General features: G+C 32.4%; 2 protein-coding genes and 1 pseudogene across 7 annotated transcripts; 2 read left to right on the top strand and 1 right to left on the bottom strand.

Moving 5' to 3' along the window:
• Nucleotides 1–447: 447 nt before the first annotated feature.
• On the top strand, nt 448–4,384 carry LOC111287983 (WAT1-related protein At5g40240-like). Of its 5 annotated transcripts, none has more exons than XM_022878710.2 (8): nt 448–771; nt 856–918; nt 1,080–1,193; nt 2,222–2,453; nt 2,556–2,714; nt 2,829–2,980; nt 3,236–3,416; nt 3,842–4,045. In XM_022878710.2, exons 1-7 carry the CDS (start codon nt 593–595, stop codon nt 3,387–3,389), a joined length of 1,053 nt encoding a protein of 350 aa, XP_022734445.2. In that variant the 5' UTR covers nt 448–592; the 3' UTR covers nt 3,390–3,416; nt 3,842–4,045. The 5 variants fall into 5 exon arrangements, with proteins under 5 accessions (XP_022734445.2, XP_089615992.1, XP_089615993.1 ...); XM_022878709.2 differs by lacking the exon at nt 3,842–4,045 and adding an exon at nt 4,199–4,384 and having other exon boundaries at nt 495–771; XM_089759866.1 differs by having other exon boundaries at nt 482–918.
• Nucleotides 4,385–6,062: 1,678 nt separating this feature from the next.
• LOC111287984 (WAT1-related protein At1g70260-like) lies at nt 6,063–14,321 on the top strand (annotated as a pseudogene). Its single transcript, XR_016341696.1, has 7 exons — nt 6,063–6,612; nt 6,717–6,779; nt 12,766–12,882; nt 12,963–13,210; nt 13,305–13,467; nt 13,557–13,703; nt 13,926–14,321. The product of XR_016341696.1 is annotated as a WAT1-related protein At1g70260-like (transcript).
• A 1,403-nt stretch (nt 14,322–15,724) lies between these two features.
• On the bottom strand, nt 15,725–17,133 carry LOC111288150 (MLP-like protein 423). Its single transcript, XM_022878921.2, has 2 exons — nt 16,872–17,133; nt 15,725–16,300 (listed from the first exon to the last, which is right to left on the bottom strand). The coding sequence occupies exons 1-2, from the start codon at nt 17,056–17,058 to the stop codon at nt 16,026–16,028; spliced, it is 462 nt and encodes a 153-aa protein (XP_022734656.1). The 5' UTR covers nt 17,059–17,133; the 3' UTR covers nt 15,725–16,025.
• Nucleotides 17,134–17,394: the final 261 nt, after the last annotated feature.

Raw genomic sequence — 17,394 nt, 5'->3', positions numbered from 1 at the left:
TTTTAATTAATAAAATATTTCGAACTCAAATTTTAGCTCGAGTACAAATAATCGAGCTTTTATCAAATATAAAAATCAAAATTATTTTTACATGTTAATCGAGGTTGATCCAGCGAGCTTAAGTAATTCGATTTTTTATTTCGAGTTAAGCTCGAGCTAAAAAATAAAATTTGATTAAGTTTAATTCAAGTTTCGAACTTCAATTTCAAATCAAATTGCTTAGTCGAGTGAACTCAAGTAATTCGATTTTTATTTCGAATTAAGCTCAGATTAAAAAAATAAAATTTGATCAAATTCAATACAAATTTTAAATTTCAATTTTAAATCAAATTTAAATTCGAATTTAATGCTATATCGATTCTATGTATTACTCTCTTAATCACGGGCAAATGGACTGGCAATGAAAAACAAATAAAAATGAGAGGCAATGACGAAAGGAGCTATGTCAGCAGCGAATTGGACAAGTCGCTTGCCTTCTAGCATAATAACTTGACTCCAAAGTCCAGTTACGTCAAAACGACCAAAGACCCGGAAGACAGAAGTGCAGCGCCAACTGAATTTCGTTCTGAACAAAGAGAAAGAGAATCGGAGAATGGGAAAGGAGATTGCTTTGCCTATGGTGGGCATGGTAATGGCAGAGTGTGCTCAAGTTGGACTAATGATAATGGGCAAAGCAGCCATGTCCCATGGGATGTCCAACATCATCTTTGTCTTTTATTCCAATGCTCTTGCCTCTCTTATTCTCCTCCCTTCTTCTTTTCTCTTCCACAGGTATCCTTCCCTTCCCTTCCCGCTTTCTCTCTCGCTCTGTAATACCCATAACACCATTTCGTTTGATTTCTATTTGCAAAGCAGATCAGGGCGTCCTCCACTCTCTTCCTCTATTCTCTGTTGGTTTTTCTTGCTTGGCCTTCTTGGGTATGTAAGATAAATGAAAATCATGATGTGCTTCTTCTTTTTGTTTTATTTAGTTGAATGAATTCTTGTTTCTTTTTAATCTCCTTGGTGCATGCACGAATATTGGATTGTATTAAATGTCTAGGGTTTGAGGATTTCATTGATATTTTACTTGTATGCAGTTGCTTTGCCCAGATTTTTGGGTATGCTGGGATATATTATAGCTCGCCTACTCTTGCGACTGCCATGCTTAACCTCATCCCAGGTCTCACCTTCATACTTGCCGTTGCTTTCAGGTTATTTTCTCCTGTCCTACTGTTTTGTTTGTAACTGCTTAATCTGATAACTCTCGATTATTATCATCTTTTGTTGTCCATTTCCTGTCTCTTTTTTCCCTCTTTGTGTTGAGGGAAGTTGATTTTTCATGGAACTAATGCCATTCAATTCATTTAGATTTAGGATAAAAAAGTATAGGTGGATAAAGAAATATAAGGAATCAATGTAGCAGGGCCAATGGTTGGAGCTATAGTTTGAAGTAATTTATCTGCAGCCTTCATTTTTTGTTTGTTTATATACCTCATAATTCCTCTTGGGATTGCTTGTGTAGTTAAGAAATATGGTTGCTTAGAGGAAGCAGATTGCAGTCCCTAGGAAGTTGCCTGCGCCTCTTATTAGTACAAAAGGGCATACATGGGAATTTATTTAAGTTACAAATGTGTTTAATCTCCTTGCCACAAATAGTGATATTCATCACTTTATAAGCTGCTTACAACTGAGATCCTTCTTATGACAGCTTTCCTTGCTTTTCATTCTCATTTTGAAACCCTGTTGGATAGCCAAGGACTGATACAGTATTCCTTTTAGCCAACAATTGTCAAGGTCAACTTAGACTTGGTGTTAGGTATTGTTATTGCATTCTTATTGGTGTAAATTGAATCCAGGTGATAAATGTGGTGTAGATATCTGGAAGAAATTTTAGGTTGATTGTGGTTCTTGTTGGTTTTTCGTGTTGTCATCCCCAACTTTCCAAAAAAAAAAAAAAAAAAAAAAAACGAAAGAAAATGAAAGATGCTTTAAAAGAATGGTTTGCTTTCTTTTAAAATCGATGTTATCCAGCTAAGATTCCTGCTCCTGTCCAATCTTTTCCCTGTTCTATTATCTAAAATTATATGTCAATACATGAGCAGTGAATGAACTGAATTGGCTATTTACATACTTGTCATGTACAAAATATTGTAGTGAAGTGCAGTTGTGTAACAGTAGCAGACGGGTAAAACATATGTTGTTGTAGATAGATTTAAATTGTTGCATTTGGTGATTTCAGGATGGAAAAACTGCATTTGAGAAGTAGCAGTAGCCAAGTTAAATCACTGGGAACAATAGTGTCAATTGTTGGGGCATTCATTGTGACTTTCTATAAAGGCCCCTCACTTTTGATGGCACCCTCACATTCAAGCTCACCTCATCAACTTCTCATGCAGCAGTCTAATTGGGTCATTGGAGGATTTCTCCTTGCTGCTGATTGCGTGTTTGCTTCTGCCTGGATTATTGTACAGGTTGAATCATCTTCTTTGTATGTGTGTGTAAAGTTGAAGCAAGTTTCATTGTGATTTCTTACTTTAAGAGAAAGGAAATGATTTGTATTCCTTATCTTTCAGGCATCAGTCCTTAAGAAATTCCCAGCTGAGCTTGTTGTTGTCTTCTACTATTGCTTCTTTGTGACCCTTCAGTCAGGAATAGTCTGTTTGGTTATGGAAAGAGATCTGAGTGCATGGAGCTTTAAACCTTATGTGAGATTGGTTGCTGTTTTATACTCAGTAAGTGGTTAGAGTCTAAAAATAATCTATACTGTATAATTTAGCAGTTGGGTACTGCACAGTTAGCCTAATTTTCACCTAGTTAATCAAGAGCTTTATCATGGGAAAATGTAGGCTGTGTTTGGTTCTGCCTTCCAACTTGGGGTTTCTACCTGGTGCCTGCATAGGACAGGGCCTGTTTTTGTTGCCATGTTCAAGCCTTTGGGAATTGTCATTTCAGTTGTCATGGGTGTTATCTTCACAGGGGATGCGTTCTATCTTGGAAGGTAATGTATTCATCATTTGCTATACTTGTTATTGCAGTAGTTTTGCTGTCTGTATTGTTATTACTATGATTGCTGTTGTTGCTGCTGCTGCTTTACGTCTTGGTTTTGTTTAGAGCTCTTTTCAGCTGTGGGATGTAGATGGGATTTCAAGCTTATTTCTCATTTATCATGTTGTTCTTTCTTGTGTCCACCCTCTCATTATTTATAAAAGAAAGTAAGACATAAATTACCAATTTTATTTCAAACATGTGACAGTTTAGTTGGAGCAATTGTCATTGTTGCTGGGTTTTACTCGGTGATGTGGGGAAAAGCGAAAGAAGCAAAGGTAGATGAGCATACTCTGGGGATGACATTGGAATCAAGCAGTCAAAATGTCGCTCTCTTGTCAAATAAAACTGGAGAAACATAGGAGTTTTTGAACAGTCAATCAAAACAGGTATCTCATTTTAAATGTAACAGTGCCATTATGTCATCTTCAGCTAATTTTGGGGATTTAGCTCACTACTCACTATAGGCTTGGATTCTTTTCTAGATAACACCCCCAAACCTCAGCATAAATAAAACAGGAAACCATTGACCTAAGAAAGACCATGTTTGTTTTACAAGCTAGCTCACCGGATTGGTTGGCCTATATCTCAAGCTGCCTTTGTTCATGCTATAGGAATTGAATAGTAGGAATCTTCAGTTTGAAGAGATCATTCAATAAAATAAGCAAATAAAGGGATTTATTCTTTGTTCTATAATATGAAGTCAATCATTTTGGTAATAAAGACCTAGGATTTTTTTTTTTTTTTTTGGCATCTTTTTGGATATTCACATTTACCTTTCACATTAGTTCTTAATCTCATAGTTATAGTGCAGGGCATATCCAGACTTCATTGCAGTACAACTGGTGTATATATAGGATTGCTTTGAAGGTTTAAAAAGAGTTGACAAGCCATTCTCATACAGTTTGGATTAGCGTAGAATTAATTAAGCTGGTAGCATTGATCGTTATGGTAACTGACTTCTGTCATTATTTAAAATTTATCTCAAGGTTATGAAAATATCCATATTTAATTATAATTTCTTTTTTTGTCACTCACATATATATAGTATTACCGGCATACATTACATCAAGTTGGTATTGATGGTTGGTTTGAATTAGCCATAGCTATCTGTTGTCCCCTGCTGCATTCTAATACACAGTGCTTTTCTCTTTTTCCTCCTAATTTATAGGTCAGGAGACAATATATAGGGTTATTTCAAATAATATCGGGTGCCTCCCGTGTATGAGAAGACATCTTTAGTACATTGCTTTTATCCTTTGAAACCATTGAAGCACACTTTTTATTCTGTCATATTTTGAATTATAATTTATCTGTCAACGAGTTGATAATCTGTATGATTTCCTTTTCTTTTTTAGTTTTTCTCTCCTAGTATGAGTTGTGCAAATCCTTGAGAATTTGCCCATATGTCATTTTTGACGTATTTGTTAGTATTATAATTGTTTAGCCTGCACCTGAAGGGAGGAAAAAGTTGAATAGAAACAATGTGACTGCATAAACATTTCTTTCTGGTGTAATACTGGGTGATGGATATGGGAGGCACGAATATGGATGTGAGCATTGCGTAGAAGTTCAGTTGTAATTAGGACTTACCAGGGTTGTGCAGAAAATACTAATCTTGCATAAACACATTAGGGGAAGTGCACTGCATCTTAAAACAACCCATTCGTTACTATTTCTCTCTTCTTCCAATACCTAGGTAATACATTGCAATTACAGCACTCGGTTGATTAGGGAGACGAAGAAAGTTTCAGTGTTTGTGATGTATGGCGGACTGGAAATGGATTAGCTAGCCTCTCTTCGCATATAAAATAATGATGAGGGTGCGATCCATTCAAATATATAATACAATTTTTTTAATACTTGAAGTTATCAGGATTTGAATTTTGATAATTATAATTAAAAGTTTAACATTCTATCAATAACAATAGGCAAGTAACTTCCTTGATAAGTAAATCAGGATTAAATTCTGTTATCAACCATAAATTAGCTAATGAAATACTGAAATGATAAGAGGTTTTGAGTTGTAGCAAAAATGTATTTATTTCTTCCATTAGCCTTCTTTAATCATTTTTGACCCTCTTCAGGTGGGTCCTAAGCACCCGATGCTCACCCATGGCCTCTAGGAAAAATGATAAAGATTTGGAAGGGATGGTTAGGTCCCCTGTTATTTTTATGCAAGTGAGTTGTCCAGTATGCTTAGTATTATAATGCTTTAAGGTAGGGCCATTGTCAATGTCGACCACAACTCCAACCCCCATGAAATCAAAAACATTTTAGATTATGACCCATTGTTAACTATTAAACCTTTGCTCAAAAAACATTGGTGTAATAAAGTATTGAAGCCAAATTAAATGAAAACATCCAAATCTCTATCCCTTAATCAATGTAAAAACAATACATAAATAAATGAAAACATGTAGCCAAGTTATTTAATCGAAACGAAACCAGCGTATTAAGAATTTTGTTTTATTAATTATGGTTTGGAGCATTAATATTTAACTAGTTTTAAGCCCATGCTATGCATGGGTAGAGCATTTGTTTTATATATATATATATATATATATATATATATATATATATATTATTAGTATCAAAAGAATCGTGTGAGTAAAATATTAGAAGGTTTATATTGGCTTAATAAATACATAGCCATATTTAATATACTTATTATTATTATTTTAATAACATTAGAATGTCGAATTTTGATTTTTATTAAATATTTAAGAATATTATGTAATTTAAAAAAATTAAATAAAGTAAATTGCTTTTTTTTCATTTCCAAATAATTGTCAAATATTACTTTTTTAAAAATTTAAAGTTTTACAGGTGTTATACATGGGGCACTTTTAAACCTCTCGCCTTTAAGCTTTCTTAGCAATCTCTGTAATTCACTTTTTTCCTTTTAAAGCACTTGATTGACTTGATCGTCAAATCACCACCCCTTAATCATACTTTCTAACTAATGGTATAAATCATTCCTTAAACGACTTAAAAATCACCTTTAGTGCTATCCGCAACTAAAACACACAAAAATATATATATATATATATATATATATCTCTGGATAAATAATAAAATTTTAATTATTAAAACTATAACCGAAACCAAAGTTTTAGTTGTACATTAACGTATGAATCTCACGTCAGTATCTCCCTGGATGCTTGGATCAGGAGTCAGGCAACCAAGTCGCTTTTTCATTCCCATGTAGCTTCACCCATATTTGAAGGGCTACTCTCACTGTCTTCTCCTCACAAAAGAAAGCCTCTTTCGTTCTTTATAAATACCCCACACACGCAAGCAGGCCGCCAAACAAAGAGAGGGAGAACAACTTAACAAGCCTGCTTCGTGACAGGTTTTTTCATTACTTGGTGAACTCTCTACCTCTTGTTGCTGTTTGTTTTGATATATCATCCAAAAGAGGGAATGGGTGAAGTAGTGCCGTCTAAGGTGATGGTGTTAATGGAGGGTTGCACCACAGCATTGACGATATTGGCGAAAACGGCCATGGTTATTTGTAGTGTACACCAATGCTATTGGTTCTCTCCTGCTACTCCCTTTTTCCTTTCTTTTTCACCGGGAAAGGTGTCTCCCCTCTATCCTTCCCTTTGTGTATCTTCACTTGCTCCTCATTTCTTGACACGTTGTTTCCATTCCAGTTCTTTATCTTTGTTTCTTTCTCACTGCAGAACAGAACAGTCGCTCTTCACCTTCCCACTTTTCGTGCGTATATTTTTCCTGGGTTTAACAGGGTCTGTTCTATCTCTTCCATCTATATCTCTTTTCTGTTTCAACCAAAGATTCAAATAACGGTTTGATAGTGGAATAACGGCCGCAAAATTGCGGTAGCGCTACCTTCCGCCACTGTTAATAGATAGAAAACGGTTGAAAAATTCATTCACAGCAAAAACGGAGAGTAACGGTCGCAAAATAACGGCGTAACGGGCAATAGTGGCAATAACAGACCGTTATTGTCGTTATTTCGTTTTTCTCACGAATCTAATAGTTCTAACAAAAAAATAAAATTTTGAGGCTGCAAAATAAAACAAAAAACCTGCAAAAGTAAAAGTAAAAGCCAACTTAAAAAATAAAGCTTACAAGTCACAATCTCATATCTTTATCATCAAAAGAAATTTTAAAACGAGCTAGAAAACAGATCAATTATTTCAACTTTCAACTTTCAACCATTCAAACGGCATTTTCGGCATTCAAATTGAAATCAACCTCAAGTTTTCAATCAACATTCAAGATCAAACAAGGTAAGAAAAAAAAAATTAAATTACCTTTTTTTTTTTTGTAAAATTTTTGTAAAATGATCTGTTGTATCTTGTGAGAGTTGAAAGACGAATAAGATATCTGTAGATATTAGATAAGTCAGCAAGTGGTAGTGATAAAGGGATGTGAAAGAAAATGAGAGATGAAAAAAAAAATTTTTTTGGAAAGTCAGATAAGGTAAGATGCAAGAAGAAGAAGATGATGAACAAAAAAATGGAGCGTTTCTAGAAGGGTCTCCGTTTGTTAGAAAGAATTAAACAATTTGATATATTAGGCACGTCGAGAGATTGGATGGGGTGGGGAGGATTGGGTGTGGTGGGGCATTGCGAGGAAGGTGAGGAGGGATTGGGTGTGGTGGGATGTTGGGAGGTAAGGTGGAGAGTGATTGATGGGGGTGGGGAGGGATTGGGTGTGGTAGGGTGTTTGGAGGGTGGGATTGAATTTTTTTATTTAGTTTTATAATTAATTTTTGAAAATTTTTTAGATAAAATTTAATTAGTGGTTTTGAAAATTTATAATTAATATAATATATAGATATTTTAAATGAAAAATTTTGATAAATTTTTTTGTATAAGTTAGATGAAAAATAATTAAAATTAAATATTATAATTTGATTGTGTTATATATTAATTTATAATTTTGTATATGAATTTTAATTTTTGTTGTTGTTTTGATATTTATATTATTATAAATTCTTTTGATATTTTATTAATTCTTGTTATTTTTGTGTAATTATTGAATATTGTGTTTATTATATAATTATTAAAAGTTGTTTGTGATAAAAAAAATTTTTATATCAATTATTGTATCAAAAAAATTAAGTTACTTAACAAATTTAGCATTTTATGATCTATTACTCTTATTAAGATTAAAAACTAAAAAATAAAAAATATAGGTTTGAAAATTTTATTAAAATATAAGTTTGAAAACTTTTAATTTTTGAAATTTTTTTTAGATAAAATCTAATTAGAGGGATTGAAGATTTATAATTAAAAAAAATAAGAGATTAATAATTTAATATGATATACATAGAGATTGTAGATGAAAATTATTGATAATTTTTTTATATAAGTTAGACAAAAATTAATTAAAATTAAATATTATATTTTGATTGTGTTAGATATTAATTTATAATTTTGTATATGAAATTTAATAATTTTTTTTTGTTGTTTTGATATTTATATTGTTGTCAATTCTTTTGATATTAGATTAATTCTTATTATTTTTGTGTAATTATTGAAGATTGTATTTATTATATAATTATTTGAAGTTATTTGTGATAAAAAAGTTAATATCAATTAGTGCATCAAAAAGATTAAGTTATTTAATAATATTCTTAAGATTAAAAACTAAAAATTAAAAAATTTAGCGTAAAATCAATTTTTAATGATGTAATAAGTAATATTAATATTTCTAAATATAAATTTATTTTGTTTTTATACAAAATAGTAAGTATGTCACCACGTGAAGAATTTTCGAGTAAAGGAGTAGATGGCACGTCAAGTGATGATATAGGTTGACATTTTGGAACCCCTGTGCCAAATACAAGAGGAAATATTTCATGTAAACTTTGTGGTAAAGTTGTAAAAGGAGGAATAACACGTTTCAAACACATTGCTCATAAAACTGGCAATGTTGCACCATGCCCCAACGTTACTGGTATGTTATGTTTTTTTAATTTCTTTGAAAATATTATTGTTAATTTCTTAATAAAAATTATAAAATTACATAAGCATGTGCAACTAATTTTCTCTTTTTTTTTTAACTATATTATTAATAGGTATAGTAAGAGAAAGTATGATGAAACTCCTTCAAGAAATCAAATCAAAAAAGGCTGACAACAAAAGAAGAAAAAATGAATTTTTATCACAGTTAAGAGGGGAAGATGATTATGAATGATTTATTGATGAAGACATTGCTACTAGACAAGCCGTGCGAGATAGTATCCAATCACAACATTAGTGGCACAGAAGACAAGAATTCAGACAAAGAACTAGTGGTTGGAATAACATATATGAAGAAGAACGAAGCTCTCATGGTTCGGTTGCTGAATATTTTGAAGAAAGAACAAAGAAATCAACTCCAAATGAGTCTGAATTTTCATTAAGGGGAACTATTCCTGAATTGATTAAAAGTAAAAGTTCAAGACAACCAAAAGTAAATGATTCATTTCTAAAGACATTAAGAAGAAAAATGGGTGAATCAGTATCAAAATTTTTGATATGTGATCGATTTCCTTTTCAATTAGCAAATTCCCCATGGTTGCATAATTTGATTTCTGTGGCAGCAGAAGTTGGCCAACATGTAAGACTTCCAACACCTTATGAGGTCTCAGATGTGTATTTAGAGTCTGAGTATCAATAAGTTCATGAATGGGTTAATGGATTAAAAGCTTATTGGAATGAATTGGGTGTCACTTTGATGTGTAATGGTTAGACCAATAGTTTGAATCAAATGCATATCATTAATTTTTTTGTTTACTGTAGTAAAGGGACTATTTTGTGGAAATCTATAAATGTCTCAAGTGTTCGTAGTAGAGATACAAACTTTTACTACAGATTATTGATGAAGTTGTGGAAGAAATTGGAGAAAAATACATTGTTCAAATAGTCACTGATAACGAGGCAGCACTTAAGGCCGTAGGAAAAAAACTAATAGAGAAGAGAAAACATTTTGTATTGGACAACATGTTCAGCTCATTGTTTAGACTTGTGCCTTAAAGATATTGGGAGGAAAAAAATGTGGCAAAAGTTTTGGATGATGCAAAGAAAGTGACTTGTTTTATATACAATCACATTTGGACTGTTAATTTGATGAAGAAATATACACAAGGGAAGCAAATACTTCGTCCTGCTCTTACTCGATTTGTCACTCATTTCATACAATTAGAAGAAATAATGAGGCAAAAGCAAAGTTTGAGAGAGATATTCAATTCAAAGGTTAGTACTTAGTAATTAGTACAATTATTTAAATCTAGCATCTTTTTATGATATTATTGTTTTAAAATATTAATTTAAAATATATTACTCTAAAAATTTATTGATGAATATATAGGAATTTAAAGATTCAAAATGGGGACAACAAAAATCAGGACCTGCTTATGAAGTCAAAAAAATCATTTTGAGAAAAGATTTTTGGAAAAAAGCAGGTGATATAATAAAAGTTTATGAGCCTTTAGTAAAAGTGTTGCGCTTTGTGGATGGTGATGGAAAATCAACAATGGGCTTTATGTACAAGGCTGTGGATAGAGCTAAACAAGCAATTCAATAAACTTGTCGTTATTCTGCTGAATATGAAAAGATTATTGACAATAGATGGAGTTTCATGCACTCTGACTTGCATTCAGTTGGTAAGTAAACCAAGAATATAGATGGTATTTAAAAACTATGTTTATTTTTTATACTTAAATTGCTTATATATTTATTTTTTATTACTTTAATATAATATTGTTATAAATTATGTTTAGGTTACTATCTAAATCCACAATTTCAATTTGGAGTGGAACATTCTGTAAATGTATTTAAGGAAACATTAGAAGGTATAAAAGCAGTTATTGAAAGATTAGAACCTTCGATAGATACTCAAATCAGAATGATTAATCAGGTTAGTATTTAATACTATTTTATAACTTTAACATTTGTTTTATGTATTAAAAATTAAATTATTTTTTATTTATTCATTTATTATTGTATTTTCAATCGATGTAGTTATTATTATTTCGAGACAAGCATGAAACATTTGGTAGTCCACAAGCACAAAGAGCTTTGAAGCAAATGAATCCAAGTAAATAGTAAGTTAAATAATTATAATTTATTTATATTATTTAATTGTATAGCCCATTGAAATTTAATTTAAATAATTTTATACAGTTGAGTGATGGATGATATATGGCACTTGTGTTCCTGAATTACAAAAACTAACAATCAAAGTGCTTAGTCAAACAACATCTGCATCAAATTGTGAATGTAATTGGAGCACATTTAGCTATATTCACACCAAAGCAAGAAACAGATTGAAGTTTGCAAGACTCTAGAAACTTGTATATACCTATTATAGTATGAGGTTGAGGATGGGACATTAGAAAAAAATGAGCATTAATGTAATAAATAATAGTTTTAATCCTATTAGCCTTGACCATATTTTTGAAGATGATGATCCACTAACAGAATGGCTGCAAGAGAAAGAAAATCCTTTATTAGATGGTCAAAACTCTGATTGGTTGCCTGCAGATAATTCTGATAATGAAATGAATGTTGAACGATCACGTCAATCTCAAGAGAGGAATATGTCTCATTCAAGTTCAAGTCCAACACCAAGTCAGAGTGATGATGATGGTGGTTTAAGTCCAGATGATGATGGTGATGGAAATGGTGATGGAGATGGTGATGGTGATGGTGCAAATTTGGTGATAATATGGATGCAAATCGACCTTATAGCCCACTTGGAGGAGAATTTGGGCTTGCTGCTACTAGTGAACTTTTTATTAATATGGCAGAATACAGAGAAAATCCATTTGCTGAATCTAGTGAGGGTCAAAGTGCACATACAGCTCGATCAAAAGGAAAAGCAAAGAAGCACCACTATGAAATTTCTAGAGGTTCTTCATCTTTAGGTGAGAAACCAAATTCTAGTAACTTTGAGTATAGTGAATCATCTGTTAGTACTCAAAGACATTACTATCCACCAGAACAACATAATTTTCAACCTCCTCATGGTTATCCACCTCCATATGGTTATTATCCACCTCAAATGTATCCTCCACCTCTTCAAATATATCCTCCACCTCAAATGTATCAGTTACCACAAATGTACTCTCCACCACAAATGTATCATCCTCAAATATATCCTCCACCTCAAATGTATCAAGAACAAAGGTCTCAAGGATGGAGATGGAGTCAACTTAGCTCTCAAAGTGAAGATAGAGAATCTGATCCTCCTCGTCATTCTACCATGTGGTAAATTTGAAATATGTATCAATAATTGTAGTTGATGGAATTTGAATTTATTATATTTTTAAGTTTGTAATTTTATTAAATTAAATGCTTGGTATTTAACATATTATGTTTTGTTAATATATGATTTGTCTAGAATTAATATTGAATATGAACTTGGCCAAGAAAAATTTTATGGATAAACCAAATATGAATACTTTTTATAATCTAAATAAAATTATGAATAATTTTTTTAGAAAATAAAAAACATAGAGTGTCATAAACTATTTTAAAAATCATTGAATAAGAATTTTTATAATTATAATTATAATTATTACATTTTATAATAAATTGTGCAAAAAAAAAAAATTTCACGACCGTGATGACCGCAGTGACCGCAATTATCTTCGTTATATCCGAAAACGCAATAAATGCTACGCGATCGAAAACGTAACCGCGATTGCTTTTTAAATCCCTGGTTCCAACTTTAAAGTGAAAATTGACTCTTGTTTTTGGTGTTGATGATTTGTAGGATAGCAATATCTCAGAACCTTGCATTCGTTGGGCTAAGCTATAGTTCACCCATCGTTGTATGTGCAACGGGTCTCCTAATTCCATTTATTTCCTTCTTGCTTTCCATCATTCTCAGGTTCTTAATTTTCTGCAAGCCATCTTCATATTTTTATCTTCAGCTGTTCAAAAAGTTGGCTGAAATTTCATTAATCGCAGGATGACAAGGCTCGATTGCAGAAGCTCCAGCAGCCAAGCCAAGGTGATGGCACCTTGATTTCAATCATAGGAGCAGTTGTAGTAGAACTATATAAAGGCCCGTTTATACGAAAATGCTCTTTTTTCTATGCCCACCCAACTTCAAGTTGTACAAAAAATTTTATTTTCTTCTCGGCGCCAGACCGTTGGATTCTTGGTGGGATTCTGCTTGCGGCTGCCTCCCTATCGATTTCAATATGGAATATTATTCAGAAACAAAATTTCAGTTCACAAATAAAATTTCATTCCCTTTCTTTTACCACACAAGCACTAGAACTTTTTTTTTTTTTAATTCCTTTTTGATCAGCTTGGAACCGTTGAACAATATCCTCAAGTGATAAAAGTGGCATCTTTTTACAGCTTAGCTGGGACTAACCAATGTCTGGTCTTCTCTTTAATTATGGAGAGAGACCTAAATACTTGCAAATTGAAACTCGACCTGGAGCTCCTACTTATTGTTGCGACAGTAAGAACAAAATCCTGAAATTCTGCCAATTCAAACCAAACTATTAATTAATAAAGACTAATAGATTCAATTAATAATAACGTTTATAGGGAGTCTTTGGGAGTATCACCCGTAGCAACGTTCATTTAGCATGTAAACGAATGAAGGCCCTTTTTATGTGTCCATGTTCAAGCCATTTGGGATAGATTTTGCAACATTCTATGGTGTCTGCTTCTTCACAGTCTTCATTATGGAAGGTAATTATATCATTTTCTCTGTTTTTTTTTTTTTTTTTGGTTCCCACATTTCTCAGCTACTATAACCCGAAGTGACATTAAGTTAATTTCATAAACTTGAACTCTGATAAATAATGGATTCACTTAAAAAGTTGACAGCTTCATAATTCTCTAATTTCCTGCAAATATGCAAAGCCTATAGGTACAAAAGTTTTCATCTCATTGATACAAAACGTTTTGCAGTGTAGTAGGAACATTTATAACTGGAACGGGGTACTATGCTGTGATGTGGGGGCAAAAAAGAGAAGAGGAACTGCGAGAAGAGCGTGATGTTGAAAGAATGGATGATACTTCAGACCAGAAGATCCCTCTGTTGCAGGAGAATGAAGATGCCCAAGTCTAGAGCACCACAACAATTATTGAAAGCAAGCGGAATGGTACTTTTTTTTTTTTTTTGTTGTTTAAGTGAAAGCTTCAGTAGCAGCAAGTGATCTGATCACTCAAATCAGAAGGTGCTGTGATTTGCTAGAAGGCCCTTCAATTACCTGTATATAATGATATGCAGGCCGCTCACTGTAAATTGTAAATCTTCCTGCTGGGTTTCTCTCTCTTTTTTTTTTTTTTTTTTTTTTTGTTTCTCTTTTTTCCCCTGCTTGGTCGTGGTTTGAGGACAGAGTCATCAAGTTTTAAATGACCCAGTCAAATATGGTTTCTTTGTGAATAAAAAACTGCAAAAATGATCAGGTCATATCTACTGCATATCATGGTGTGGTGAAATCAGTTATAGAAGTAGTAGGAGAGCGGTGAGACTTTTGGTTGCTTTATGGCTGGCTGGTGTTCAGTTCCCATTCATAATTCTTAAGGTTGTATCTAGAAGTTCAAAAACTATGAAATCCTTTCTTGCATATAAACGCAGAGCACATCTTGTAATCAGAGAAAATTGAAAAAAAAAAAAAAAAATCACCATCAAGTATTGATTGTTCTGTCTATTCTACATCATCAAATTAAGTTAATTAACCATATATTGATCCCACTAGGCTTAACTCAAGTTCCAATAACGGTTTGCCCATCGGATATTCATATAAAGAATAGGCTACAGATGAGATGAATGAATTATGTAGTGAGAGGCGGTAAGCCTTCTACAAATAGAGGATCCGTCGACCTAAATTTATTTTATTTTAAATAAGTCATGGACATTTTACTATTTTCCCGAATTTTTAATTTATTTAATATAGTCTATGAAGTTTTTATTTTCTTTTAATTAAATCTAATTTAATTTTATCCAATTTAATTTTTTACAAGCTACATTGAATGTGATATATTTATTTTTTTTAATATGTTGACAATAAATACAAGTATTGTAATTTTTATTTAATTTGAATTAGATACTTTTAGTTTAGTATTAATTCTCTAATTAATTAATTTTATATTTATATATTATGATTTTCATCTAACAATTTGTCATAACCATTAAATTGTTAAGAGAAATTTATAAGGTTTGATTAATCTAGCCATATTTTATACTTTTATATAATTATTACTATTTCATTACTTAATATATGGATTTAACTATTAATTACAGGATGAATTCCCAACAATCCATTCATCCGTCAATGTTTTTCTAAGTAATCGAGGAACCATGATGCTTAGCAAAGCCACAAATGAAAGGATTCAATGATTCATTGCCATTTGTTAAGAAATGCTCCTCTTTTGGTCACATCGCCATTATTCAGCTCTCTAATCTCTCTTTTATATTTAAGCATTAAGATACTTTCAGTTTCCACAATAACTCATCCATTTTACCATTTTAAATTAACTAAAGTTGAAGAGTTTTTTCTAATAGATGGTTAATTTAAAATCTTTATTTTTTAATAGAGATAGTTTTAAATTTATTTACTTAAATGATGTATTTCATGCCATGTTAATGCTACATCGATTTTTATAAATAATTATAAGGGTTTATGACTTTTTGAAATGGTCAGAGAACACGGTTTAACCCCTTTGTTCGGCTGGCTTAGTAGTTTGTTTTTTCAAAATTAAAATTGGCAGAATTAAATTTTAATCATTCAAATTAAAAATTATTTATTATATCATACAGTAGCAACGAAACTCCTCGGATAACAGACAAGATAGGGACAATTAAGAAAACTAAGTACATTAATCTTGAAATACGAGGCAACAAACTGATCAAAGCTCTTCCTTGTCTCTTCTTGCTATAGCAAGAGGTCACTAGTCATGGAGGCAAACTTGGACAACTATTCTCAAGTAGGAATCCGCCTGCTTATTATTTACTAATAATAAGACACCGCCATTAAAAGGGGTATAGGTGGCCTGGTCTGGCGTCTATGCCTTGGTGTGAAGATAGTCATCGATCTCCACAAAGTTCTTCGTTGCAAATTCCTTAATGACGCTTGGATCAGGGATCTCTTCACTCGCCTTCTCAAATTCACAGGACCATTTAACCAAGCTTGACTCGCCTTCGGGAATGACAATGATCTTAGCGATAAAAGTCTTGTAGTATTTCAGGAGATCTCCATCAATGACGCTGTAAACATATATCTTCCCAGCTTCATCCACTGATTCAATTTTCTCCTTTGATACCTTAACGATTGGAGACCCTAAAACGAAAAAAACAACGACGAAATATTCAATTTCACTTATACTAGTATGTAATATTCATTTGCACTCCTTAATTTAGCTACAACCTTGGGTACATTTGCATCAATGCCACTTATTATTGCATTGGGTGCAATAAAAGGCGGATTTTTTTAACAAAAGAGATCGTGATATGAAAATATAAAAATTTAAAATTTGAATTTGTTAGATATCACTCTTAATACTGGTTACATGTATGGATTCAAAAAAGGTGGACTTTAAACTCTTTATAGATGCAAAACTCAGTTATATTTTTTTGGGTCAAGTTCGATGTCCAAAGAAGTTTATATAATGTAATTTTACACAGTCATGCATGGGAAATTAATCAACTTTTGGTAAATTTGTTAATATGGAGGTGCTAAATCCTTGACTATATAACTTGCATTTTCAAAAACTATTATTTCTATCAAATTAGAGAAGAATACAATCATATACTACAATAAATATCATTTCTGGCTCTGATTATTGGATTAACAATTAAGCTAGTTCTCTTGTCCAAGAGTGAGGAGTATAAAATGTCAATAACTATTTTACCTTCAGCGTAATTAATGAGGCGGATAGATCCAGGGGCCTTGCCATCGCCTTCCAGCACTTCAATGCTCCTGTAATCATGGGACAAGGCTTCAGGAAAAATTTTGGTAGAGTCCCTAATGGTTCCCCACACCTTTTCTGCAGGAGACTTGAGCTCAATATCCACATGAAGCTGCCCTTTGCAAGCCATTGCTGTATGCTACTTATACTATATCCTAAAAGGAAACCAAAATTCTTAGTTTAGAAGAGAAGTTTTCTGGACTTACTTCTCAGCATAGGCCTGAATATATAGCAGTAGAAGCGATAATTGGTCTCTGAATGAGGATCTGAGGGCATTGAATTTCTCTGGTACCAGTTCAACTGCCCAATTGGATTCAGCCACACGCAAGGCTCCTAGCAAGGGAGACGATCGGGCCCCATTATTCATGGCGTTCATTGATGCAATTTCAAAGTAGTCGGTGAAGCAATAACTACTGGACAGTAGTGCCAACTGAGATCGTATTACTGTTTGTAATGGATGTTAATG

This window comes from Durio zibethinus, chromosome 4 (genome assembly GCF_047325235.1).
Source record: "Durio zibethinus cultivar Kanyao isolate XHJ-2024 chromosome 4, ASM4732523v1, whole genome shotgun sequence".
Taxonomy (NCBI): Eukaryota; Viridiplantae; Streptophyta; class Magnoliopsida; order Malvales; family Malvaceae; genus Durio; species Durio zibethinus.
The sequence above is the reverse complement of the archived record's forward strand: the minus strand, read 5'-3'. Positions and strand labels throughout refer to the sequence as shown.

Coding starts and splice junctions, on each gene's coding strand:
- LOC111287983 (XM_089759865.1), top strand. CDS start 593: ATGGGAAAGGAGATTGCTTTGCCTATGGTGGGCATGGTAATGGCAGAG. Junction 919..1,079: donor TTCTTGCTTGGCCTTCTTGG/GTATGTAAGATA, acceptor ACTTGTATGCAG/TTGCTTTGCCCAGATTTTTG. Junction 2,715..2,828: donor TGGTTGCTGTTTTATACTCA/GTAAGTGGTTAG, acceptor GGGAAAATGTAG/GCTGTGTTTGGTTCTGCCTT.
- LOC111288150 (XM_022878921.2), bottom strand. CDS start 17,058: ATGGCTTGCAAAGGGCAGCTTCATGTGGATATTGAGCTCAAGTCTCCT. Junction 16,301..16,871: donor CCTCATTAATTACGCTGAAG/GTAAAATAGTTA, acceptor TTTTCGTTTTAG/GGTCTCCAATCGTTAAGGTA.